This window comes from Dendronephthya gigantea, unplaced genomic scaffold, assembly GCF_004324835.1.
Source record: "Dendronephthya gigantea isolate DGI-Jeju-01 unplaced genomic scaffold, DenGig_1.0 000018F, whole genome shotgun sequence".
NCBI lineage: Eukaryota > Metazoa > Cnidaria > Anthozoa > Malacalcyonacea > Nephtheidae > Dendronephthya > Dendronephthya gigantea.
In genome coordinates this window covers 2641409-2668524 of record NW_021163028.1, presented here as the reverse complement: position 1 = coordinate 2668524, position 27116 = coordinate 2641409, and the positions used below count along the sequence as shown (strand labels likewise).

Sequence of the window (27116 nt, the reverse complement as noted above, 5' to 3'; positions counted from 1 at the left end):
TATAACATCACCAACAGTAAAAAAAGACACCCATGCCCATTTTTGTTACAGCTCGCGGCAGATTTCCAGCCACGATCGAACAGAAACGAAATAGGAAAGCGGAGCTTTTAACTATTTTTTATGCTTAAGCTATTATGCCTAGAACGATCGCTCTTTTTTTATACGGATCTTGAGTACATAATTACTTTAATGTTTAGCATTATACGTGCTATTTCAAATCTCTATGCAGAAATTTTTTTCTTCGAGTATGTTGATCCAGCGCTATACACGACCATGAGACATGCAGGGCTATTTGCGCTATGTGTGGATGTTAGAATTGTGTGATCTGGGAACGAAATAAATTTTGCCCGTGACCATCAACGTGCAGCTGACGGTCTACCGTTTTGAAATTTGAAATCCGTTTCAGCGCATGAAATTGCATGTGCGCGATATTTGACCCCAAGATTAACAACTTTCAAAAGTGACTATCAAAGTATATAATATATATAGCCGGTAGACCGACATGGTTTTACGATCACCGCAATTTAACAATGCATGTGATTGCATTCACAGGGTTAAATACATGCAGTAGTTTAAATCGAACGGGGTATATTCGTGGTATTATATTCGTGAACTATATATATGCATGATTACAACAGGATTTAAATAAAAATAGGATAAGTAAGCGATTATGAAGACCATTTTTCAAGTATTGATCTTTCACATGAGAGGCCATTTTGCTTGTCTTTGGATAAACATTATAATGGAACTATATATGCATATGATTACAACAGGATTTAAAATAAGATAAGTCAACGATTATCTATAGACCATTTTTGAAGGATTGGTCTTCCATATGAGGCAATTTTGCTTGTCTTTGAATGAACATTATAATGGACCTATATAAACATGTGGATAACATAAAAAATGACACGATTTCAATAACGAATTCTAAAACAATACCAATTGAAAAAAAAATACAAAACATGATCCGAAAATTGACATCTTAAAACCTAAAGATATGGATCAAGACGAAATCAAGACGAATGATATCTTAGATAGAAATCACCATTAAGTACACTCGAAAACCAAATACCGCGTAATCTCGTTCTCCTCTCGTTTTGATCTTGGGTTAAAGATGCTAATAATCTGTATACTGTATGAATTCCTAGGCGCCTTGCAGTTATTTTTGTGATGCATCGTGTTTTTACCATCTTGGGCGAGATTAAAAAAGGTGTCATTCACAATATTTAAATCGCCTTATGTGCAATCCGCCAATATTTATTATGGCTCTCTAATTATTCAACATTTTTTGGACGAAGGCGAAGTGATTATCAATTTATATTCACCGAGACGAAGTCATGCAGGTAAACATTCATCATAATCAACGAGCCGGAGGCGAACAATCTCTCCATTGTATGATTTCACTGCAGGATTAAATTACGAAAATACCCAACTCAACAGTCTCAATAATATCCAAGGGTTCAAATAAAAAAGAGCGGAATTTATACTGTTGTTAGACCTAATATTTCTCCGTAGATAATAGATACAGAACTGGAACTAGTGGTGTAAACAGCTTAATGTTTTGATACTAGTAGATACTAATACTTGCATATGCAACCAGCTTTTTTTCACACGACCGAGCACTAAGTTATCAACTGCGCATGCTCGACAAGTATATATGGAGCTCACTGCCTGTCACGAGAGTTGGATTCTCCTGCGCCTCAAAGAACCTGAATGAGCACGCCGAAAAAAAATTTGATCTTTTTTTTTCTACTTTGTGGGAAGTAAGAAGGCTGCAAATTTGAATCGTAAATTTTGTGCATGATATTAACTGTTTTTCATGTAATTATACTTTTAGCTATTGTAAAATTATCGAGGGAAAACATGGCGACCATTTCTAGTTCATTGTTGGCAAAGTTTCCTTCGATCTCACAACCACAAAAACAACATTCTTGAGGTCCACCTCATAGGGTGAAACAGACGACAGATAATGCCTTAAAAAAGATTACATACTTTTGAATGAAAAACCGACTAACGATGAAAAAAAGGACAAAACGAGACATTGGCATTAATCTCGGCTAATCTGGCGGCTTGATTTGGTTTCAATATTTACGCGTTCACAGCCCACAAAGCACGCACACAAAGGCTCATAAAGTCTACTTCGTTCATGGATCTACACGTGAATGTGCCTGTGCAAAGGTTCGACAAAGGTTCGACGTGGTTTCAATGCAAAATTGTCCATTTACGATTTTGACACCATCAGATATATATGGCTATCACTATTTATAATCAGCTGTTATTTGGCATGGGTTTTTTTTCGTTTGGCATATTGAATATAGTTGTCTGCGCCTATCTCCAGACTCCAGGTGTATATTCCTAAGGACATCTGACTAATATACAAACGGTTTTTATGACATAATTTGTACAAAACGCGAGGGAATAACATGGCCATAGGTAAAGCACTCGGTTGCATGCATGGCCTCAAAAGCTTGGATGAACTTGAGCATCCTATAGTTCTACTTTAATTCAATGAACATTCAACCACGTCTAAGATTCTCCACAAAGTTCTCCCAGAAAACGTTAAGCGCCCCCCCCCCCTCTCTTCTCTCTCTATACCCTTTCGCATACATACAGTATCACGGTTCACGTGGTATGAATCATCGATATGTGCGACTATAAATACCACTTGTGAGTTCTACTATACGTTATCACCGGACGAAGTGCTACTTCGGTTAAATGATTTTATATATAAATGGGATTAAGTTTTTATTGTTCTGGTAATTTTACAATTGCGCTGATACGATGACTGCAGGGGTTGCACACGAAAAGTATCAGGGGGTCGCAGTATCTATTCTATTTTCGTTGACATTTGAATCCATTCATTAGCTACTAATTGAATATCAAACAAATGCAGTTCTCCTTACAAGCTGTTATTCAACAAATTGTCAAATATTTTATCAGAATGATTAAAATACTTGCAAACGAGTGCACCTTGACATCGATGTGTCAGGAACAGTGTAATAGGACACCGGCGTGGGAGTTTAACTTCGACCGAATATAGCCACTTGACAAAATGTTTGGCTCACATTTCAGAATTCCGCTTTCGCTGGCTAAAACCATGTTGATTGCACGTCTTTGGGATTAACTCGGAGCGTATAATTTCCGAATTCCAAAATAAATTGATCACTTCTTCGCAAACCGATTATCCCTCGGGTGAGAATGGCAGGAGAGAAGCAGGCTGATCTCAAGCAGGAAAACAGCGTGTTGAAGCGTACACAAGTTCAGCTTGCAAGCGATTTAAAAGAAGAGAAAATTCTGGTTCGAAATTTGCTAGGGACTATCAAGAACTATGAGCGGCTGCTTCGTTTGGAACAATTGGACGGGCCGCCGCCTGTGCCCGAGAGAGACGATGAGTTGATTGATAAGCAGAAGAAGAGACGCGATTCTTGGAGCATATTGTGTAGTTCAATCGCTCTGTTGGACGACGAGTGCACGGAATTGTCTAGGACAGTAGCACGTATGCTGGAGAAATGTAAGAAGTTCGAGAAGCTTTCTGAGAACAACGCAAAGAAAATATGCAATTTGAACATGAGGATCGAACGGTTGGATGCCATTATTTGTGGACAAAAAGTGGACTGTTGATTGGTTCAATGGTATAGCAACGCATGTACTGATGCAAGCTTCAAAATATTGTATTCGTGCCGAACAGATGCAGGACAGGTGTGCAAAATACGACACTGAAATATAGCTCATTGTATAACCAGAATACTATAAAACTTCTCGAGATATTTGTGCACCGGCATGCTGCCTTTAACTAGGACATGAACTTTGTATAATTTCTATATGAGTATGGTCTGAACAAGTGCTTATAGGACTGCGTGAAATGTCTGAATCTAAGCATAGATCTAAGCCTATAAGCATCGCTATTCAAAACGTAGTTCGTGCAGGGTGTCAATTGCCCGCATTTAACGCACACGAGAACTGAAAAAAGATAAACAGGAGATGTACTTCACGTGCACTTCATATTAAGAGTAATTTCCACAGCGACGCTAAATTCTGCAAGTTCCCAAAACCGCAGAATTACAGACTTTCAATTATTTACATTCATGTGATATCTTTTTATAACTAACTAAACTAAGTATCATTTAACCTTAATAATAGGCTATCACGGCAATATCTATCGCCGGCCTATACTTGATAACAGAGATGACAGAACCAGTATTTCTATAGATTTGTATCAGTTACGCTTGCACAAACTTTACGTTATTATAACACATAAAAGGAATTCCTGCAAATTGTTTTCTCATAAACTCTCGGCAAAGACCCAAATCCTAAACAAACCATTGTGTCCCCGGCTTAATCAAAAAGTCAATATTAGAAGATGAATCAATGGAAGAATTTCTATAAAATTTACCTTTGCGCGTCAAAGTAGTTGGTAAATCAATTAAACTGTCTCATTCGCAGTTAAACTGCCTGTCATGCTGTCCGCGATATTTTCATTCATGTCAAATTCAGAGTAGGTACGATAAAAGGATGGAATAACTTAGTCTTAGATAATTCTCATTCAAGCCACTTAAAAAACTGAGTATACTTCACAAAATAACGTGCTTGAACATGTTTTAATTCTAATGGGTGCAAAAAGCGCAACTTGTGCGAAAGCATTATTTTACTCGGTTGGCACACAATGATTGTGTACAGAAGATGTTGCATAAACATTTGCAGTCCTATCGCCATGGCAACGGCCACGCGAGCACGCAATAACAGCTACGAGCTGCCGTCTGTGTCGAGGAGCACATTGAGAGATAAATTGTTTAAATGTTAACAGGTTTTTCTAAAAACGTTTCGAGTATTCAATTAATGTGTACGAATAATGAACACATAAAGTTTTGCATGACAGATAGTTCCATTATGAGACCATTATACGATCGGGGATAATTCTTCCGCTCCCGCTATTAATCCTGCCCTAATTCTCTAAGACCCTTACGAAAGCTGTTTTCTGTTGAGGCTCATTCATTCCTGAACATGCATGAGGATGATATCGCTGGTCAAGCAGAACTGAAAACTGACATTTCGACAATGGTAGTGCACAGGCAGCGCGTAGTTTTGCTGGAAAGGACAGGTGGTATTGACTATTGACCATTCGTGCAAAGTTTTCAGCCCCTTTCAAAAAAAACTTTACATGACTACTTAGTGCAGTTTGATGACATCAATATCGTCACAAAGCTCCTTTTAATGGATACTTCAAAAATATGCATGGACGTTAAAAGTTCGGTCAAGCTGTCTCCTCCAAACTGTAATCTTTTGGCGTAAACAAGGTAACAAATTCAACTAAATTGGGAGAAACGGGGGGAAAATGATTATTCGTGCATGCCAGGGGCAAAAAGGGAAAGCCTATAGTGCTGTTAGTCCACTGCCCAAAAACTCAAACAAATGTGCTTTTGTCAACTTGTATTCTGATATGGTTCTTAGCAAAACAGAAAGCAAACACTAAAAGGAATGTTCTGTCAACACCCAAACTTGTGCCAGTGCCAAACTTGCGATGATAACTCGGTCACTATGTCCAATTTTAAGCCGAATGAAAGGACCATTGCTATCTCTATTTTCGTTGCCATTTTGCGCGCAACAAAATCAATAGAATGAGAATGACACTGTTCCTCAAATCGGCTTCAAATATAGCGGTCGTGATTGTGATCCGTCAGTAAGGGTTATCGTTTCAATCTTTAGGAAGTTCATGGTGCTACACCAAAAATTTATGTATATAGCTACAAAAACCCTTCTACTACCAAAAAATTCTACCACGTATCCTTTTCGTAAAAGTTAGTGAACGTAAAAAATTCATCGTAAAATTCTAATACTTCTCACGCTGGTCAAAATTAGTAAAATTTCTGCCACTCGTGCAGGCTCATATTGTCAGCGGGTGCCTTGTGTAAAATTAAGATCAGTGGGTAAACAAAAGTGGGTTAAATGCAAAGTGTTGAATAATTCGTCAGTGAACCGCTGAAAAACTGAGCCGGCAGCATTCTCGGGGCTTTAGCTCCGCGCATGAGCATCAGTTACACAAATATCGCAAGAAAATGACAATTCATTCCCGAGATGTTTAAAATCACCGAGCGGAATAAGTAGCTCGGGGTTTGATTCTCTCAAATGAGAAATGATCTTGGTCTGCCCACCGAGATTTATATTTTAAATTAGTGAAATAAATTAAAAAACGTCATTGTTATATTACGCTCCATTTTGTGCTCTTCCAAACTTGTTTGCCTGTTCAATAATTGTTTACTGAAATATCATCGCTTCTGGTACCAGTGAAGAGATCAATTGGCGGTTGCTTTAGTTAAATATCGCTTATAATTCGTTTATATTAATATTTTTCAAATAGAAACGATTTTTTATATGTATAACGTATTTTATCCGGAAACAATTTGAATACTTATCCAAACAATTTTTTCCCCCTTATCGCAGGGCTAAACTGTTCATCTGCCTTCATCGGATATGAACTTAAAATTGCTCAGTTGGAACCGTTGATGCAATGAAGCGTTCAATCAATAACTTTAAAAATTCAGCAAACATTCTCAATTTTACACCTGAAAGTTACTTGAAAATAGTGAAATGAGTAATTCCATATCTATAGAACACACTAAATTTAAGTGGGAGGTGAGTGTTCATCTCCCCACGTTTATTGAGCAATTGAAACGCGTATAGCATCCACTTGGTGAAAATTTTATGCACCGGTAGTTATGTAATGATGTAATTATTTTAGTAGTTATCGTTCGGTTTCATCGAGGCAAATAAGGATTTGGGTTTTTAAGTTTAATACAAGATTCCTAGCTGAAAGATTTGGTTGTTTTTATACAAGAAACGACGATGAATCGTTTCTTTGTTGCTCTCGGCTGTGTTCTACTGGCCAGCGTTGTAACCTCAAATATTCTTCATAAGAAAGACGATAAATCAGGCACGGAGAATGCTTCCAAAAAGGTACGAAATGTTAAATATTACGATCTATAGATAAGAAAACGTTTCGTTGTTTGTCTCATTGTTTAAATTCTATCTTTTATTCCATCGACCGTTGATCTAAAAAAAGGCAATAAATCATAACTCGTTGTTCTTGTGGCAAACGATTATAACCTCAGCAGGTGCAATTAGTGGCGCAAAATACACAAAAGAGATCGGGCCAATTTTCATCTATCAACAATAAACACATATAGATGACACACATTATTCACGAAATCGTAAACTTTGATGTATCCAACGTAGGCAACAAAATCATCTTGGCACAGCTATATCAATGATCGTTTTTGAACTGCGTTTGCGGTCCATGTCCTCACTGGTTTTCCAAAATTGTCCAAAGGCCTAGTGTCATCAATTTTTAACGTGATATCATAATATTATATTGGTTTGCATTTGATTCTATTTCTGCTTACGGAAGACCTATATCACCGCATAAGACCTTAAAACCAGTAGTTTTCGTGTCAGGGAGCGTACTGGATTATCTGCAAATCCTTTCCTAGATAGAAAAATGTGGTTTTTTAAACATTCAAATTCTAATATATTTCACGAAAAGAGCAAACATCAGGTCTCTTCCTAATACAAATGGTTTCCAAGTCTCTATATTCCTCCTTTTGCTTACGGTATAAAAAAAGGCAGTTGTCTCAAATAACTATTTCAACGAAAAAATCAATGTAGCACTGACTGCAGTTAGGCTGTCACTAAAATAGCCCATCCACGATAAATCATTACATATTCCCTACATCTTGTTTTCTAATTCTTTCTATCATAATTTGCTATTCGCCTATTTATGCCTAAACCTGAGATTTTTATTCTCTAACCAAATTTGAACTCAATCCATTCTAAAATCTTTCTCTTTCAGCAAATGTTAGCTCCGGGATACTACCACATGGAATGTCAAACAAAAGAAGATTGTACCAAGAAAAACCCCAAATCTTTCTGCCACATGTTCATGTGCGTTGATTGTTTGAAAGAGAATGTCGCGTGTACGCAGAATGGACAATGTTGTGATGGAACAGAATGTATTTATGGTCGGTGTAAGAAAGGAGCGAAGAAAGATCCAGGTAAGAAAGCAGGGCTCTTTGAATTCATTCAAATAACGGCTTCATCGTGCACTTGCATACGAGCACTTTCCCTGAAGCTCCGGCAGACGGCATGTCTTGTCAACCTAAACTAGACCAAAGTTTATATTCACACCGGATTTCTCTCACCGGATAACACTGCATTAGCGTAGAATTCAAGTACGAGTTGCAGATACAGTATTAAATAAGATGACTCATAAGCTAGACTTGCACTGGATGACATGTGTAATAGTCAACGGATGAATTCAAAGTCAAATAGCTAAGTGTCTACGGAAATCCTTTTTATGCTCATTCAAATTGACTGCAGGAGAAAGCTTAAAAAAAACGTTGAGGATTACCTCTCCTGCATTTTCCACAAGATATCTGTATAGAAGACTACTTTGATCCCCCCATCCCTCCATTTTCTTATTGTCGTGATGTATTAAATAGAGGTGCACTAAATGTTGAACGCATAGTCAGCGTAGAATTGAAGAAGACCAGGTAACGAACTTTATTTTTTTCATCTAGGCACATTCTGCGACAAAAAAGAAGATTGCAAAGCCCCAGATCACTGCTGTGTACGAGAACCTGCTATCAATCCAGCCGTATCAATCTGCAAACCTCAGTTAGATGAAAACCATGTCTGCGGTCCAGTTAACCAATACAGGACAGTGTATATTGGTGCGCATGTGCAAACTGCATGTGGTCCATGTAAGGAAAGCAAGAAATTGGAATGCAGACAAGTAGGGTAAGGAAGCTTTATGTCTTCTGTTTTGCTTGTTGGAAACCGCTGGTTTCGGAAAATGGAAAGCAGAAATGGCAGATGCGGTTACGCAATGCTGTGCCTACTTCCGACAGAAACCAGCAAACCACTTGATTGAAGACTAAACAAGTGTAATACAAAACACCCTAATACGAAGTGTAACATAAAACAGCCTAGGATACATAATCTAGAGGAATGGATAAAAATGAGACGAGACTGACGATTTTGTGAGATTTCAATTGTAAGGTAAAATCATTCTGAATCAGAGTCCTATACGCGGTCCTATTTCATTATTCAACTTATTTGATCACATGACGTTATTAATTCCCAATGCTTTTGTCAAAACGCCGCATGATTCAGCTGTGTGGCAGTGATCTCTGTAACTGTAAGGAACTGGAACGATAACTCAATGACCGCTGACTTTAAAATCAAATCGACGTACGGTGCCAGTCCCTCTCTATTGTTTCGCGGTTGTACAGTTTGCAAGCAGTGTATTAGCAATTTTGTGTTCTTCTGCATTTTATTTGATCCAACTCAAGATGGTAATCTCCCCAAAACTCTTTAGACTTTAGTACTATAGTATTTTTAACACTTAACTCTAACAACTTTTAACTATCCTTTTTTGCAGAATCTTCGGTAATTATCACGTGTGTTTGAAACCCCCAGCCAAATAAACTCTCGCTGAGACACAAGTAACTGTCCCAACAAAAACGTTTACAAGCGTTCGGGAGACAATCGGTGATTAAGCTGCTAGTCAGTACCTATAAACTAAATAGCAGCATAACTAAGGGAAGAATGTACTTTAAAGAAACTAATATCAAAGTAATACGTGTATTACTCCTATTGTACTGTAAATAGAGGTTTTAAAATACTAACTACGCATATGAATAATTTGTCATGAATTTCAAGTTATGCATTAAAAGTTGCAATGTTGTGATGTTAATACTATCATGGACATAAATTATGTATATTTACTCGATCATGTTTTGTGCAAATTGAGGTTTTAGAATTACCTCTGATGAGGAACAAATCAATGCAGGGAATATTTCAATTTGAATGACGTTCATGGCCGCCACTCATGCTAAAACGTGCAAACATGAAAAAGAGGCTGTTGCCAACAGTTAATAAACGCTGAGGTGCATGTTTTCTATGTGATCACTACCACAGAATACCTATCAGAAGTAGAACTCCTGTACTTTTTTCGTAAGTGTGATTCGTCATGATTCGTCACTTAGCAAGTGCATTTTTTTAAGGTAGTCACCCCCCTGCCAATACTAAAAATGCGCTGATTTTATACATTGGCAGGGGGGTGACTACCTCAAAAAAATGCACTAACTAAGTGACGAATCATGACGGAATCACACTTAAGAAAAAATAGTATAGAGTTATTCTTCTGATAGGTATACTGTGTCACTACGCTCTATTGTTTTGGCTTAAAAGGTGGTCAATATGTCTGACAAATTGGCCTAGTTACGCTGATTAATACTGAAGTTATAATTCATTATAAACGATTGAGGAAAGTGCATTTTAAGTTTGCAGTCAAATGCCAATGAGCTTTACAGCAGGTGTTTTGAAATGTGAAGAGCCTTGTTGATAGGATCTCAAAGAAAATCTTTAAATACAAAGTTTTAGTTCGTGAAGTTGACTTGAGTCTGTCACACAAGGCTATAGGTGCATGGTTTGCAACTCAGAGTATGTCTTTCCATCATCTCAATCTACCCCAGGTCGTCCTGAGAAAGAAATGAGAAATATTGACGTGTCCTTCGCATAAGCAATGTGCATCTTGTGTTAAGGTTGTTTATAGACGATGAGCGCTTGAATTAAATGGTTTGAACGTATAACGTTCAAGTACGTTACACTAATTCCTTTTGGACGAGTCGAGAGCTTTGTTGCCGGGTAAAATGTGGCCAGCTGTACCTAACGTTTAAGTCGATATAATTTATTATGCAGTGTTAGGGGCACCACCTATTATACTCCACTTTAAAACAAACCATTGCAATCGAGCTGCGCCGTTCGGAAATACCAAAAAATATAATTATTTATCCACTTCGCAAGCTAGCATGCATGTCGCCGCATATGGGCATTTGAATCAAATCTCATTGAAAAACTGCTATTCAAATAGAGACACCACTGTTTTAGCTTCACTGTTCCTACTGTTCCAGACATTATACACAGATCATTTTTACTAGTATGAATGCTAAGATTTCCGGAAGAGACTCTGCTGTGAATTACTCATTAGAATAAAAATATACATTCATAAACTGATTAAAATGACAAAATATGAAATGTTACATGCCCACAGATAGGAATTAAGATATTTGTTTATTTTGTGCAACAAAAAATAGTATACGACCGTATGGTTTTATAGAAAACTCCTCGTGCAATCATGATCACCTGACTTCGTCTTCTTTTAGTAAATTAAGCAGGTCTGATTGCATAGAATTTGTACTAGTCAGACCAAATGTACAAGACCAAATTATTGAATTGGGAGTCTGATTCCTTGGTTAGCTTATACACACATTCTAATTCTCGTCTCCCTTCAAAGTATCATACGTTAAATGTTTGATGTTTCGTGTTAATTTAGTGCATGGTCACTATTGAACGTGGCATTTTAGCATAATAGTTAGCATACTTTTCCCCGACTAAAAATATCACGAAACTAAAATAGCCTAGAAGATAAAAATATCCCGTAACCGCCCACGGATAAAGTGATGGGTGCCCGTGGCGATCAAGCTGTGAAATTTATTGCCAAAACAATTTTTGTACATAAATAACCTTGTATATATCAGCGAGACCGCTGCGTACTCTAGCTGGGAATTTACTTTTCCAACAACGATTTTATATACAGCTGTACGGCATCCAGTTTTTAATGTATCTCTTTCTTACAATTTTGATGTGTGAAGTGTGGCGCACGCTGCTCAATCTGGCAGGTTTTGAGGAAACGTTTCATTGCCGTAACCGCGATGTACAAAATTTGCATGCGATACACGAATATACCGACGTCTGCACATCTACTGAGCATAGCAGGAGTGTTTCAAAAATTAAACCGGATCAAAGAATTTTCACACATTTCATATGCAATATATGAGACACAGGGTTTCCAGACAACCCTGGAGGAAAGATCAGTACACGGAAATGGAATTTTCGTTTACAGTATAGTTCGTCTACTGTAGGGTGGTATATACGAGGATTTAACTCTAACTAGGAAGCTTACCCTCGCTCATTCTAATGCATTAAGTGTTCAAAACCATCTGCATAATGGTTTGTAGTCATCCAATTGAGAGTTTATGTAGTATTTTCCTAAATATTACAAACGATTTCTCACAATCTCCTTCATGCAGCGAGTGTATACATGCATGTAATTGAATAATTGGACGACATTTACTAGAGACCGGTTTGTATAGAATAAAACTGACCCTAAATATGAACACTGGTTGAGAAAAGGACTCAGATTGTGCAACTTTCACATTCAACGAGTGCAAGTCAGTTGGAATAATAAGGCGATAACACGCACCTTAAATTGAACTGAAGACAAGCAGATGTGGTAGCATTCATCCTGAGTAAATAAATCTCGATATTGTGTAGGTGTTACTACGGGAGGTATAACCAGAAATAAAACGATCTTGCTAAATTTATTTATATCAGATGACTCTCTCAATTTTTAAATATTTGTCAAAGGGATTCAAAAATACCCCTCTTTTGTCTTTTTAATTCAGGGTAACGGCAGGGGGTAACCCAAACTAAACCATCTTCAATTAAACCAGACGACTTGGAAAGTTCTGCAAGGGTATCCAGTTGTCTCGCCCAACTACACAGTTGTGTAGCCCCCGTGTCATTATGACTTTAAGGCGTGATCTAGAAAGTCTGCTGGTACACGCTTAATTAATACACTGTTTCCACACACGCAGCACATAAACCTGTTATCAGGATATTTTCAAGAGCTAAGGAAATATAAGATACGAACAGTTCGGGGGGTGAACGTCAGCGATTGTAAACATCGACACCAATCTCCACAGCTCTTTATCTGATCAGCTCGACCATTGGGCAATAAGAAACAGTTAATTAGTCCTTCATTATTATGTGTTGCCAAACTTGGTGCGTTAAATTGTACCTCAATTGTATGACTAAGACAATGATATAAAGACGCCGAAAAATTACACAACGCTAGAATGCTCTATATTCGGAGCGAAACTGCGAGCATGCATTTAGCCTAAATTCGTAAAATGCAGACTATTTCGTATATTTTTCTCTTTGTGTGTGCAATTTCTATAACACACCAATTACTCTATTTGAATATCCTACGTAGATAGGTAGGTACAGCAAGTCCATTTGTGACAACGCCCCATTCTTCTGATGAGTAAAATCGTAGTAAAAAAGTATGGATATGGATATGGGCTGACGGGTATTAGCATAACGGCATAACAAGTATAATTGCATTTTTGCACGTAGTTTTTATTATTGACTGAGACGTGACTATATAGAGAAGTGCTGACAAATACGCATATTCTAATATTTAGCACACTGCGAAATAAATTAGGCTTTGTTTTAAAGGCAATATTATAAGCATAGTTTTGTTCTAAAATTAGAACTCAGTTATGTGCTAAACACCTTAATATTTTACCAACAAGCGATTTCCGCAGTCTCTGTGTGAGGTAAATGGGCAATTATAGCAAGTGATATTTTCTATGAGAACGGCCATGCAATCTGACTTTAAACATGAATGTTTGGTAGATGTGATCTGGCCTTTGCCCTCATCTGAACGTTCATCTTTGAATTAACACATTGTGCAAGACGTTTTGCTGGTCCAGCACTTTAAATTTCAATCAAAATGCAGCATGGTATGGTAGCTTGCTTCCTAAATACCTTTTTCCATGGTGGGTGGAGCTCGTCTGAAAATTTATGATTAATGAACTATTGACGTCCTCGCCTCACAACCTTCCACAGTCAGTCTACACTCCTATAGTTGTGAAATTTAAATATCACGAGAATATTACCAGAAAACGTCCATATTCTCCAATATATGAATATGACAAGTTTCGCCAGCGCAATTGAGTTTTTTGGGGGTTTTGACTTCGCCCCTTTTTACTTTAGCACATCGAGTTATGACTCAAAAACTACCAGAATTCTGGATGAAGTATGTTTTCCTGACTGCAAGCAATGCATATGGTAAACAGTATTGATGTTTTGATCATGGGCAATCCGGAAAAAAATCCCGTTGATTCTCCTGAGGATACCTACATATAAATGACCGTTGACCTATACGACCATGCATTGATTCTATAATACCCATATATCAGCAAACTCGAATTTTCCTGCCAAATTCTCCGACCTGTTGCATGCACGTGGTTGTAGATGTTTTATGCAGTCTTTATACAGGATTGTTTTGAAAAGTTTGACTCATCTTGACTTCGGGTTTAAAATATTTCACTAAGTTTTAAAATATAACAATGCATGCATTGTATTAGCCGTTCGAAAATAGAGATTCGGGCGTCCTAAAATAGATGTAGGAAAAATCCCAGCAGCAGCAATATAAGAATGTATGGGAAGAGGCTTTAAAAGGCAAGAACGTGCAACCGGTGCTATTTACAGTACTTTAATTACCACAAAAGTTTAACCGACACAAAGAGCCTTCACTGTACTTCCCAGAGTCATGGCGAGCATTTCATTGCCGGCACAAAACTTCCGCTGTTCAGACGACATCAATCAAAATCAAACATGAACAAAGCATTCGTGGCCTAGAGGATCTTGTAGGAGAGTATAAATAAACCCGAACAATTTGAACATCGCATATTCGCCACAAACTCTCGTTTGCGAAGGACCGAAGAGTTAATAGTTCGCTGCGAAAGAAAGAAACGGAACAATAATTTGAGCAGTTCCAACGAGGATATACAAATAAAAAACTGAAAATGGCTCGATGTTTTACTTTATTCTTGGTGTTTTTAACTGTCCTAACAATCCTTGTCAGTCTTGAGAACGAAGCAGAGGCGCTGACAATAGTAATATATCGCAGAAGAAGAAAATCAAATAACAACAAAAAAGGGTCCGTGAAGAGAGACCTGAAAAGAGCCAATCGCAAATTGAAACAGGCATTGCAAGCTGAAAAGAGGGCTTTTAAGGTATTGTGGGTGTCATTTTGATTTCACTTATTGGCTTCGCTATGTATGTTTGCATGGTGGCTAGTTGGGAAATTGGTGGCTTGTGCGTGCATGTGGCTTCCGTGGATATGAATGGCTAAGTTATGGTTAAAAGCAGTAAATGGTTAAAAGTGAATGCATGAGTACTTGATTGGGGTGGAATAGTATTGGACGAGCCACACACTATACGCTTTGAGAGGCTTCGTTTTTAACATCTGTTATATCTTTTTTAGAAAATTAGTCAACAAAAGTCAGACTCATAAGTATCTCTACATTCAAAGAAAAGTGTGCATCTCAGTCATGAACGGACGTTTTCACGGACCGAACGAAAGTGCAGCTGAGAGGATTCAAACAAACGCCAATACAGAATTAGCAAAAAGAAGAGCCAATGAATGAAACTGAAAAACACTAGCTACATATCGTACTTTAAAAACAAGATACAGAAACCACGAAATTTCTGGTAAACTACCGAATTACTATATTTCTGGTGGCATAGAAATGTGTGATGATGCTTTGACCTACTGTAATAGCTATACATGCACTCTCTGAACTTTCGTCAAACTATTAAATAGTACGGTCTACTCTCTGTAGGAACTTTGAACAATAATAGCTGAGTATACCCTTCAGCTATCCAACAAAAGTTGTAGAAATCTAATGAAGTGAAGGAATGAAATCAATAGTATGAAAAAATGTGGTGTTTTTTCGTGGACAGGTCGATCAGCCAAGATATACATAAGATTGTTTTTGACATCTGAATTTCGTGTAAAGCAATTTACGCGCTTACTATGTGGTGAACACCAATTTGGAAATTACTTAAATTACTAGCTTTCGAAATCGCTAATCTATACATCTCTCGGACACGACACATTAACTGAAATCTTAGCGCCTTAAACACTGAAATCTGAAACAATATATATAGCTATTACATTAGTATACGTCCATGCAGCATGCCTTATTTTTGTGCAATTTGCATCCTACAATATACAAAGCTACTGTTACTGAAAATAGACCATGCATCTGAATATGATCATTCTCAATGCATGCATGGTTCATCTTGGAGTTGCACTAAAACAAATATATTTTATAACACCATATTTTATATCACCACATATCATCAAAATTCATGTAAGTTATTAAACGAGTTACAATTAAAGTGACATTATATTTGTAAATATTGAAAAGTATATATATCAGCGAGCATTGCATGTGTTACCATTTTGAAACAGTTTCTATTCTTGTAAATATATGCAGATCAGTGAATGCAAAAAAGTATTTATACGAAAAATATTCGAGAAATTTTCAATAAACCGCTTTCTATTAACACCTAAAAAATGGTGGTTGCTGTAGCAATTCTTTATACAAGCATGATTAGGTTATCACTCAAAACGTTACTTGGACCTATATCCATGCATTAGACCTATCAGTAACTTGGCATAAATGACGCTCCTCAACCTCGCCACTGCTGGCAGTCCAAAATTGTTGAGTCAAAATTTCCAGATGAAATATCTGGGCTGAGAGCCAACTACTGAATTATATAAGATTTTGGTAGCTCAACCATGCAATAACTCAGTAATTTCACCCACAACCTGTGTCCACTAGTGGCACATCTGGTGGTGATATGGTAAATCTCAATTAAAGTTAAGGCATTATAGCATAGGCACAGATATACTTATATGGACGACACGTATCGCACTCCAACTATTTTTATAACTCGATAATTACCCATCAAATTTTGATCGAAAACCAAGACGAAAAGAGCAAGTCCAGATAGACTCATGCGACAGGCATATATTTCTCAGCCGGAGTGAAATAGGAGTTGACATGCACAACAGCAAAAGCTATAGGAGTTCTCGAGGAAACACAGCTATTGCTCCAAGATATACTTGGATTTTGTTTCAGAATCACATGTGTATATAAATGGCATTCTTCCAGAGGCAGAGTATCTTTAAGTCGATGCTATATAGTATGTTTATAACTAATCAGTATTATAACTACTCCCACAAGTAAATCTTTGCGTAGGCGTATACGTATAGTTAATATAAACACAGCTTCGGAATCGCACAGGGATAGTTTCATTCCTTCCGAAAGATCAGTTGAATTCGCAATAATCTCGCAGTTTGCATTGCCTTAACATTTCTAATATTATAACCTCCGATCTCCTAAATATAGCCATCTAAAATACTACGGTAATGAACAATGAAAAGATTTCAGTATATCTATAAGTATACTGTATAACTCTGTATGGAATTCTTATAGTTTGTTTATATAAATACAGATTTAAAACAATGTGCAAAGAATAGCAGCTACAAGGCTTTCAATATGCGAGTTCGAGTTGACTATCTTTGGTGCAAAAGTTAATGAAAATAAAGTCGAAGATTATGCACGGATCGACTGCAATTTAACTGTAAAAACGCGTAGCTAAAACAGTTAAGAATCAATTATCAGCAATCAATGAAAACATGCGTCTCGCGTCTAGAACCTCATCAGCCATCACCCAAAGTTAAGGGATTTAATTACGTTGTCGACATTCGATCAATTTATATTTTGACATGCATGGATTTCAAGCAGCTACTGAAAATAAGACGGCCAAACGTGTCTTCTCAAGCTGTCTGAAACCTTTCAAACTGAAATTATTATTTAAGATCGTCTGTACATATAAAGTCTTCCTCGTTCAGGAGCAAGGCATTGTGGGCTATAAGGAAACCATTGAGATACTCCCTCTTACTAAGCACAGTACAAATTTGGTGCAAGTATGAAATAAAATAACTGTAAGCACGGAATCATGATGCTATTTTCGTCATTCCATCCATTCGTTACAAACTTCTCAGAGGTTCTAGATGCTCGACGATTTCAAATTCGCTGTGACAGAGATGGGTACATACTACATTATCTGCACGCATAGATGTCAAAAGCACTTGAACTTTTACTTTAACCTAATTTGCGACATACATTTACTTTTTAATATTGACCATATAGGCTACGCTTACTCTCTTTCGATCTAAAGGACTTCTGAAACGAATGCAAATAACCGTATTTTCGATTGTTAAGCGCGCAAGAATTGCGGAGAAATAGGAACATAGGAACCAACTGCTTGCACTTGTGACGTCAACTGTAATAAGTGCTTTTTTCTGGGATTTTGAAGCTCTTTTTTATCGGAGTCCTGCGTGCTGAAGTCCTAAACAACACAACAGTGTCCTAATTTGTAAACAAAGAAATAACGCAGTATTGGAAATAGACCATTCATAATTGTCCGTGAGTTTTAAATAGATCATTGATTTGATCTTTGCATGTACATATACTCGTAAAAGAACACATTCCTATTTTCTATTTATACATTGTAAAGACGTAACGACGTCAGATCAAATCAAATAACATGCCACGTGCTTGATGTCTGAACTAATTGAAAAAATGAATAACACTTAACATGCATGTAACGCACGAAGACTCTTGCCAAGATATTGTAATTATACCGCTGTCGTAGCACGAAAGACATTTCATGCGACACATTTTGGGTAGTTTGGACTTTCCTATTTTTGTGCTAAGATTGGGTCTGCGTAATATTCGAGGTGTTAATTTCAGTCCACATGGATATGCAAAATATGTACGATAACAAACTTAGCATGCTGCAATTTCTATACGGCCATATATAGTGTAAAGTTTGTTTCAAATAATTCTGCAAAACACCCACTTGGTTTCAAGGATTGCTGTGAGTCTGTTGATGTATTCCTAAAGACTAAGATCAGCTAGATTTCACACTACGGTTATATTTTGCAAACTTATGACGCTATCAACTGCTCAAAGTCAAATCAAACGAGTCCATAGTGTACATAATAGAAATACAGAATGATTTGAAAAGTCAAGCCAGTTCTATTGGGATAATGATAAAAATTCATGTAATTTCATATGAAGAGTGCATGTGCAGTGTGCTAATCATCCCTGGTACTATGACGCAGCTAAGACAGGCAATGAGGTCAATTTTTGAAGACGCTGCTCAAAACGATAAAAAAATTGTGAGAAATTTAAAATTCCGCAATTACAGAGAAGAAAATTGTACAAATGTACAACTACGAAAACAGTGAGTGCGACACGGTTATCATTTTATCAACGTTAAAAGCGATAAAATCTCTGGATAAAATGGCTTGCGATGTATTCTTTAGCCATACATCAATCATAATTAATCATTTCGGATTATGTATAGGCCGATGCCGATGGCGATGGCGATGGGTAATGCATAATATCGTTTAAAATGCAACTAAGGCAACAACAGACGTCTCGTTTTCCTTCAAAAGTACTCCTCGGTCTGTTTTATTGTGTTTACGCGAAAAAATTGACGTGATTTTTTGATTCGGAGCCTTCGTGAAAACTAGACCATGCATGTCACCAGCTTTTCAACGAGTTCACTGACTTGTTTACCGTGTATGGCTTTCAAGACGAACTGGACAGGGGAATACGCAATACGAAATCTTGCCTTTCCTATCAAATTTGGATGGAAATCATGAAATTGCCACGAACTATACCGACAAAAGGTTCTTGCAGTTTAACAATTAAAAATATGTACTTCTAAACCAGCGGGAAAACTTATGTTATACTTTGAACTTGCAAATAAATCGCGCTCGTTGAAACGGTATAACTCCTATATATATGTACAGTCTCAGATTCGAATATTACAATGACTATATATATATATAATATATAACTTATTTGATTGGCTAATTCCTTCTTAGCTTTGGTCTCTAAGATTTTTTTCATATGTAAACCTTAGGTAGATCTGAAAAAAATGAGTAATTCTGACACAAGTCTGCATGCATCCATTGTCAACAAGCTAGCTTCTTAGCTCGTCGTATTGTGATTGCAAGCGTTTATATAAACAATGCTGTACGTTGACCTGCCGTATGTAGTGCTATTTCGGAGTTTCAAAGGGCCGAGATTGAAAGCATTGAAAAGTCGTACAAAAATTGCATGAATGGAAACAAAACACACGATAAAGACACTTCATCAAAACAAACAAAGCACCTTCTCTGCATAATGTAAAGTTAAAAGGTCTGTCGCTCCAAAACGACACCGCGCCTTTATTTTTTAGGTCACTAGGCATAAGACAAGACTATATAATAATAAATAATAATGAATATTTTTTATATACACGAAATAATATTTCTTTTAGTGCCACTGGGTTTTGCATGCAGATTTACATATACATTGTTTGATAATCAGGATTAGGAAGAGCGGTTTTAAATGTAGCTACGTTGAAGTAGTATAAAAACTCTTTAATGCTGCATCGTTACTATTCTTAACAAGCATATTTGACATATGTGCCAAAAATAGCTTGAAAATGTTACCCCACTATATGCGTCAATTAACTTGCACGAATAGTTCGTGATCTCCAGTCACGAAAATTTTTATGCTGTCCGCGGCGCGAAATAAGGAAACGCCATTCGCTTATTCAGCTAGCATTTCTTCTTAGCTACAATATATTAGAAGTTCGTAGATATTGACGGATGGTCACAAATAAAACATTTACTTACATATTTCAATACGTACACCAATTGATGTGAGCTGATCCACTTTACTTCTAAGGAACAGTAGTGAAGGCACATTTCATTGAAAGGATGGGTACCTGAAAGAGAATAAAATCGGCTTAGGGACATAGCCTGTATACAGATTCATAATTCGAAAGTTAGAAAAAGTGAAAAGCGTGGACAGTATTCGAGGCAAAGTATGCAATTTATTAAAGCAAGCATATATAGTATTTATGATAGAAAGACAATCCAGTAAAGAAAGGAGTTAGACGCAAGGAACGCAAGGGCTTTTACAGATTATTTAGGACCTCAATCTACTTAATTAAAACATTGTTTGTTTAAGCAGTGTCTGAGAACGCGGGTAATTTCCAAACGTAGAGCCATAATGATAATTGTGAATGTATGTCGAAGGTTTACTAAGGGTGGACGATTTTAGAAATGTTTTTTGACATCTGCTCGTATTTTATTGACTGGTTACGAAACTATGCTGAGAAAAATGTGATCACTTAGCGTTGGATGGCTCAAACTGAGCATCGTGCGAAAGGCTTCAGATGCATTTCAAGAGAGTATCATACTACATAGATTAGTATGCGTAAAACTGTCATCTATGCAGTTGAGAGGTTTGGAAAGGAAAGGAACTTTTCATAAGCATAGCCACGCCATCACGCAACGGATTATGATGATCGGGAATAGTTGAGAATATCTGCATGCAGGGATGCAAATCAGATATGTTCATGGGAAAGCCATGGAGTTTTTATACACTTTGTGAATGAGACAATCAATGTTTTGGAAATGGTAATTGAAATTATATAAAATAACAAAAAAGCAGGATAAAATCTAGATCCATAGAATTGATTCAAACTTCTTCATTGTCATCGAGTAAATTTCTTTTCAAATTGACAAAGATGGATGACCGAATTGCGTGCCTGCACTTTTTTGCATGAACAGTTTTTGCATGTGTCATAGTGTATATATATAGATCAGTGGTTATATCTAATCAATCATATCAAAATATACAAGACTTTCAAAAATTCACTTTCTAAATATAATGAACAAAACTATTTCTGTCCGTAATTAATTTCCACTTGAAACAACTCATTTCTACTCTTTATAAGCATGATTGGATTATCACTAAAAATAGCTGGAAAAAGTTACAGATCTTTACAGTGGTGAACAATATTGTCATCAGCGACGTTCTCGTCAGCGACGTTCTCATCACGTGCAGTATCGCTTGTTGGCCGCCTTGACTGATTGTAAAAGCAAACGTCCACTTACAATATAATCGGGTTGTGAACAAGAAAGAAGAATTGAGAATTATTTATCTCTTTAAAAATGGACAATTCTTTCCACAATGCACACCAAAAGAAAGCTCTCTCTTGTCAAATGCGAAAAACAAAATTAAACCCCGAGTAAAAATTAGGGTCATATAATTATATATTTGGAGACAAACTCCAAATCAAGAAAGGACCGATGCGATTGAGGCGGGTAATTATATCTATGATTAAATAAGCAGTATTCATTGCAACACGGAAGTCCGGAACATCTCCATTCCTTCATCGAAAATGTTTTCACTTTTTCTAATCTCAGAAATGGCGAACAGGTGTATTTCAAATGACATATTTCAAATGCGTGCACCATGCATTTGGTATACCAGAGCTGTAAACCATCAGCACACTGATCAAATATTTGTAGACACATGTCATTTTAATGAGGCTAAATCATGCTGTAGACTTCCCATGACATGCGCTATTGAAATACTTATAGACGTGTACTTTCCCCTAATCTATTTGGAATCTCAGCTAGACTGATCTGATTGTTGATGAGCTTTAGTTTATGTACATAATATATATATAGAAATAAATTCTGATTTTCCGATAAGTTCTTTGTTTTAGTTATAAGGGTCTGCATGCAATATCTCCCCGTGCAAAGTACTTGTGGTGAACATAAATTTGACACTTAAAATTTATTACGTCATCACAAAGCTGATATCATGACCTTCAATTTCCCCTATCGCGTTTTTAAAGTACGTGGCAACGTAGAATCTTAAATTTAAAAGACTGAAAGACACATTTAAGACACCCGAAAGAACAGCTGTAGAGTTCTGTTTTCCGAATGTTCTATAGTGAGTTTTTGATAACAAAAATTATAATACGTTCGGAAACGTTAGTTTATTTGCTATCGACTCAATATGTCGAAGCAAACACTGCCTTATCTATATTGTCCACTTGTCCTAAATACACTATAATGCATATAAGAGACATCAACAGGAAGACATGGATGGTTTTGTCAGAACTTCTTGAAATATATGAAATCTCTTAACGTATGTCGAACGCGCGAGAAGCAACTAAGAATCATTTCTCTGAGAGCTATAGAGATCATATTGGGTTGGGCCTTTTCATTTAAACATTTGGGTAATTCAGACTTTCGTGCCCCTGTATATAAGATTAGGTCTGTGAGGTATTCGTGATGTTAATTTTAGTTTAACCAAATGAATATATGCAAGGTATGTAGAGGGGTAAGTTAAGCGTGTGTTGAAAAAATATATTTTCGTCCAGCCATATATAGTGTAGAATTCGTTCGTAATATTTATGCCAAAAATTTTTCGGGATCACGGATCCGATTTCGGTCCAAAGTTTATCAACACCTAATACAATGCTGAACTCGTTCTAATAGCGTGCATTTTTATCATTTTCATTTAACAGCTAGTCCTAACTGAAAAGCACATGCCGTGGATTGATTTATTCTAGCTCTATCTCTTTGTGGCCAGACGTGATCCAGCTTGACTTTTGTCTATTAATCGCGTCATAAATATCGAAAAATATTGAGAGTATGACTCACAGGCCTACTTTCAATCATCGTAAAAAGACGGCTGACAGCAATTCACGGCGAAATGGTTAATGAACGCAAGAATGTAAGTACCTGTTGAATTTCGCGACAGTGTGGCCTTTTTGCCGCCATAACTGCTCAGGATACAAAGACAAGAGTATAGGAAAGTATTCAACGAAGAGCTTGGTTATAATAGACCACAAATTTTTTATTTTGACACAACGTTTTAAAGAAGAAACTAGCTGAAATGCTTGTCGGCCAGGCAATTTCCCAGGCTCGACGTCATTAATAACATAATAATTGATCATAATGCATAGATCAGTAACCTTTTGAAGCTATTTTTACACAATAAACCAATCATCAGGTTGTAAAAAATGTAAGTATGGGTGTGCAGTTTGCTGATCGTCCTAATACTTGCACGCAACTGAGAGTTGAACGGTGAGGTCATTTTAAAGGATACTAATTTGACTCGTGGTACACAGTGTATATTTTAATAATCTAGCCTTACAAGTATCAGGGAACTGCTAATATATTAGGCAGGAAATAAACATGCATGTTTACACTGCAAGTATAAATAGCTATTATGGATACGTAAAAGCGATGAAATGGGTGCCATTTAAATATAAGCATGCATTAATCATTATCAATCAATCGATGAAAACGATACCGACACATGCATAATGACCGTAAGATCCTTGAGACGAGCACAAGACGAATATGACAAGGTTTCTTAGAAACGTTTTTTGCTCGCGTGTTTACCCGAAAAAAAAGACGAGCTTTCCTTGACAACGAACGAGACATGTTCAAATGCTGGTCGTGCCAGCCTTTCAACGCGGAAACTCCCAAGGAAACACATGCATGCGAAACGCGAAATTTTGCTATGCAAGTTGAATCCACCGGCACGTGCATGGTTATATATAACCCGTTGTCTCATAAAATTGAATTGAATTGATCGAAAAATTGTTTTCAGTGTAGCAGAACAAGAAAAATTATGAAAAAAAGTCTGCAAAAAAATGGTACTATATTTATATAGCAGCAGTCTATAAAATGAATATTTTCCCACTGATTTTCCTGAAAGACTCAAGTGTTTTCGGTTAGTGGTCTGCACGTACTGCGTTGCTAATTCAATTATCGATGTCTTTTCGAAAATGTAAACTTTGAACTCTAAAAGCGAAATAAAAAGAAATATAATGGATCGTCCTGTTTAATTTTAGAAAATTGCCTTTATATAGGAAGACGATATTCTACTTGAGCTTTTTTTCGGTCTGAATTACTTATCCTTATATACAGAGCTAAATTGCATGGAACACGCATATATGAATGCATGCATTGTTGTCAGCAATGCCTGGTGTTTCATTAGCCATAACCTCCAACTTAACCATATATAGGGTGGAATTTTATATGTTTGCGTTCTGTTGAAGTAGAATACATACAATTTTACTTAGGCGAACTTGGATCCTAAATATATATAGCTATAGCTACGATATAGGTTCAAACAAGTAAGGTGTTATTTAGACTATACATACATGTCAAGCTAAGACTATCTCCTATACATGTCAAGCCAATCATTCGTAAAATCATCTCAGTATACTGAGATGATTTTACGAATCATTAGCTTGACATGTATAGTCTACATCTTTAATAAATTATCTTAAATATGTAGCTACTATATTCTATAAACAGTAATGTTGCAATATCATATGGTAATGAAATGTGGCTATATAATTTATAATCGTCAATAATTATATACATGCAAGTAATGTATTTTTGGAAGTTTCAATGTGACTTATTATCTTGATTTCCAGAATATTGATTTCCATGATACATTTCCAACTTCTATAATACAATGTCAAACCTGTTTCTATATTTATATTCTAGACAAATATATAGTTTGTCACAAAAATATCGTTAATAATACTGTCGGGCAATTATCGTGTGGTTTATGCATGGCGTCGAGTCAAACTATATATACATGCTAATGCCTTCATCTATAAAGACTGAATGTTTCGGCTAGTCGGCTCAAACAAATTTCTTCATTTTGTCCTCCATACATGCACGCAACGTTTTGGCATGAAAGGTTGAGATTGAAAGCATAGCGGATTCAGCTTTGGCAGTGCATACGGTTGAGGATTGTATGCAAGCGCGAGCGTCACTCATCAGACTCATTTTCGATCATAAGGAAATGTGTCCACCATTGAAAGAATTCTAGGATTTCGCTTCTTTCTATAATGAAATTATCTTCATCAGGTGTAGACTCCCCGGACGTTTCTTAAAAGTATAGGAAGTCTGAACGGAGCTCATTATGTATACTTTCGCGGTTTTGGCCAACGTTTGATTGAAGTCGGATCTCGGAAATTTAACGATATTCTAGATCTAGTGATAACTGGAAACTCTGTTTTAATTAACTTAAATCTAAATTTAGTGAAACGAAACCTTCAGTTGAAAACACGTAAAATTAGTTTGAGTCTGGTTTTCAAGAACAGTCGATGATAAAAATATAACTTTAAAACAGTTAATTCTATACGCGTACTTGCATGATAAAGTCAAAGAACGAAGGGCAGATATGAGATAAATGAGATTAAATAGTTATTATAATATTTATATGTTTAAAGATAAAAATTTAAACAACCCATTGGATTCCATATGTTGTATTTAGACGAGTTTTAGAACAACACGTTTGTTGGATAATAGATTCTAAAAACTAATTTATAGCCTATACAGCCTTATAGGCAAGACCATACAGACAAACTGGCGTCGAATTGAAACTGACATGGCTTCCAAAAATGTATCAATACAATATATGCTCATGTATATATCTCCGAATTTGTTGGCAATACGAAGCGTTGTTGAATAAAAAATGTTTAATTATAATTTAAACAAAAGAACTCAGACCGAATTACATAAGCTCATACTAAACCCATAGCTTTTAACCTCCCCTGTATGAGTACTTCATCTTCGTTCGACTGACGCGTAGTATAGTTTTCGAGATTATTTAGTTATTATTTACATCTGAAATATTGTTTGTCAGAAAAATGCTGCAATTGACCTATCCCCGTCAAAAGACACGACACCTGCAATGGCTGCATGCGAACTTTGTGTGAAAGAAGTTTATTTTTGTTTAGTTTATTTAGTTTATTTTTTAAACCCAACTATTTCATTGAGTTTTCACTTCGAGTGATTTCACCCTGCATGAACTTCCCTCGTTATAGGTTTGAATGCGGGCCAAGAACAGTGTAACCGCTAAGGCATTATTGGCCCGAATTGCAGACGTTGATGATAGTTTTATTAAAGAAGCCAAACCGGCCGAAGTTGGCCTCGCAAACATGAAACATTTATGATTGGTGGAGCTTTTCTCGCTCAAAGGCGAATTTTTATGGTAGAATGTTGGGATAAGAACGCAATCCATATTAAAAATATTGCGTATACTGTGTTCACATGTTTAGTTCGCCCTTACTGTTGAATGACAAAGGTCACTGTAAAATTACCCGGTACTTACACATTTCAATGCCCCAGTTGATTTGTGCTGTAAATCTGCTATATACTCCAATAAATAGATCGATGATCTACTTAGTCTACGCATCTGCCATATATACTCTTGGTTTAATTACCTGTTAGAGGTCAAGGCGACTAAAGTGAGCATAGATACTGATGTAAAGATCCGCCTTGCACCCTCAGCTCGGATAGAAATATTGAAAAGGGACCAACGGATATATACGATAGGTATTCGAGAAAAGAGAGAGAGGGATAGTACTCATAATGAATCTGTTGATATACAGTTGCGTATAATATTCCTCGAGGCTGGTTTTCATGTTATAACTTGTCTAAAAATAGA

The 27116-nt window shown here is 36.6% G+C and overlaps 1 protein-coding gene and 1 long non-coding RNA gene across 2 annotated transcripts; one reads left to right on the top strand and one right to left on the bottom strand.

Annotated features, from left to right (window-relative positions):
- Positions 1-264: 264 nt before the first annotated feature.
- On the bottom strand, positions 265-23496 carry LOC114521003. The gene is made up of 3 exons (XR_003686748.1): positions 23378-23496; positions 20465-20556; positions 265-878 (listed from the first exon to the last, which is right to left on the bottom strand). It is a non-coding gene; the product is annotated as an uncharacterized LOC114521003 (long non-coding RNA).
- Positions 6731-9758, top strand: LOC114521002 (uncharacterized protein DDB_G0272530-like). The gene is made up of 4 exons (XM_028541385.1): positions 6731-6954; positions 7847-8048; positions 8574-8793; positions 9437-9758. Exons 1-4 carry the CDS (start codon positions 6844-6846, stop codon positions 9480-9482), a joined length of 579 nt encoding a protein of 192 aa, XP_028397186.1. The 5' UTR covers positions 6731-6843; the 3' UTR covers positions 9483-9758.
- Positions 23497-27116: the final 3620 nt, after the last annotated feature.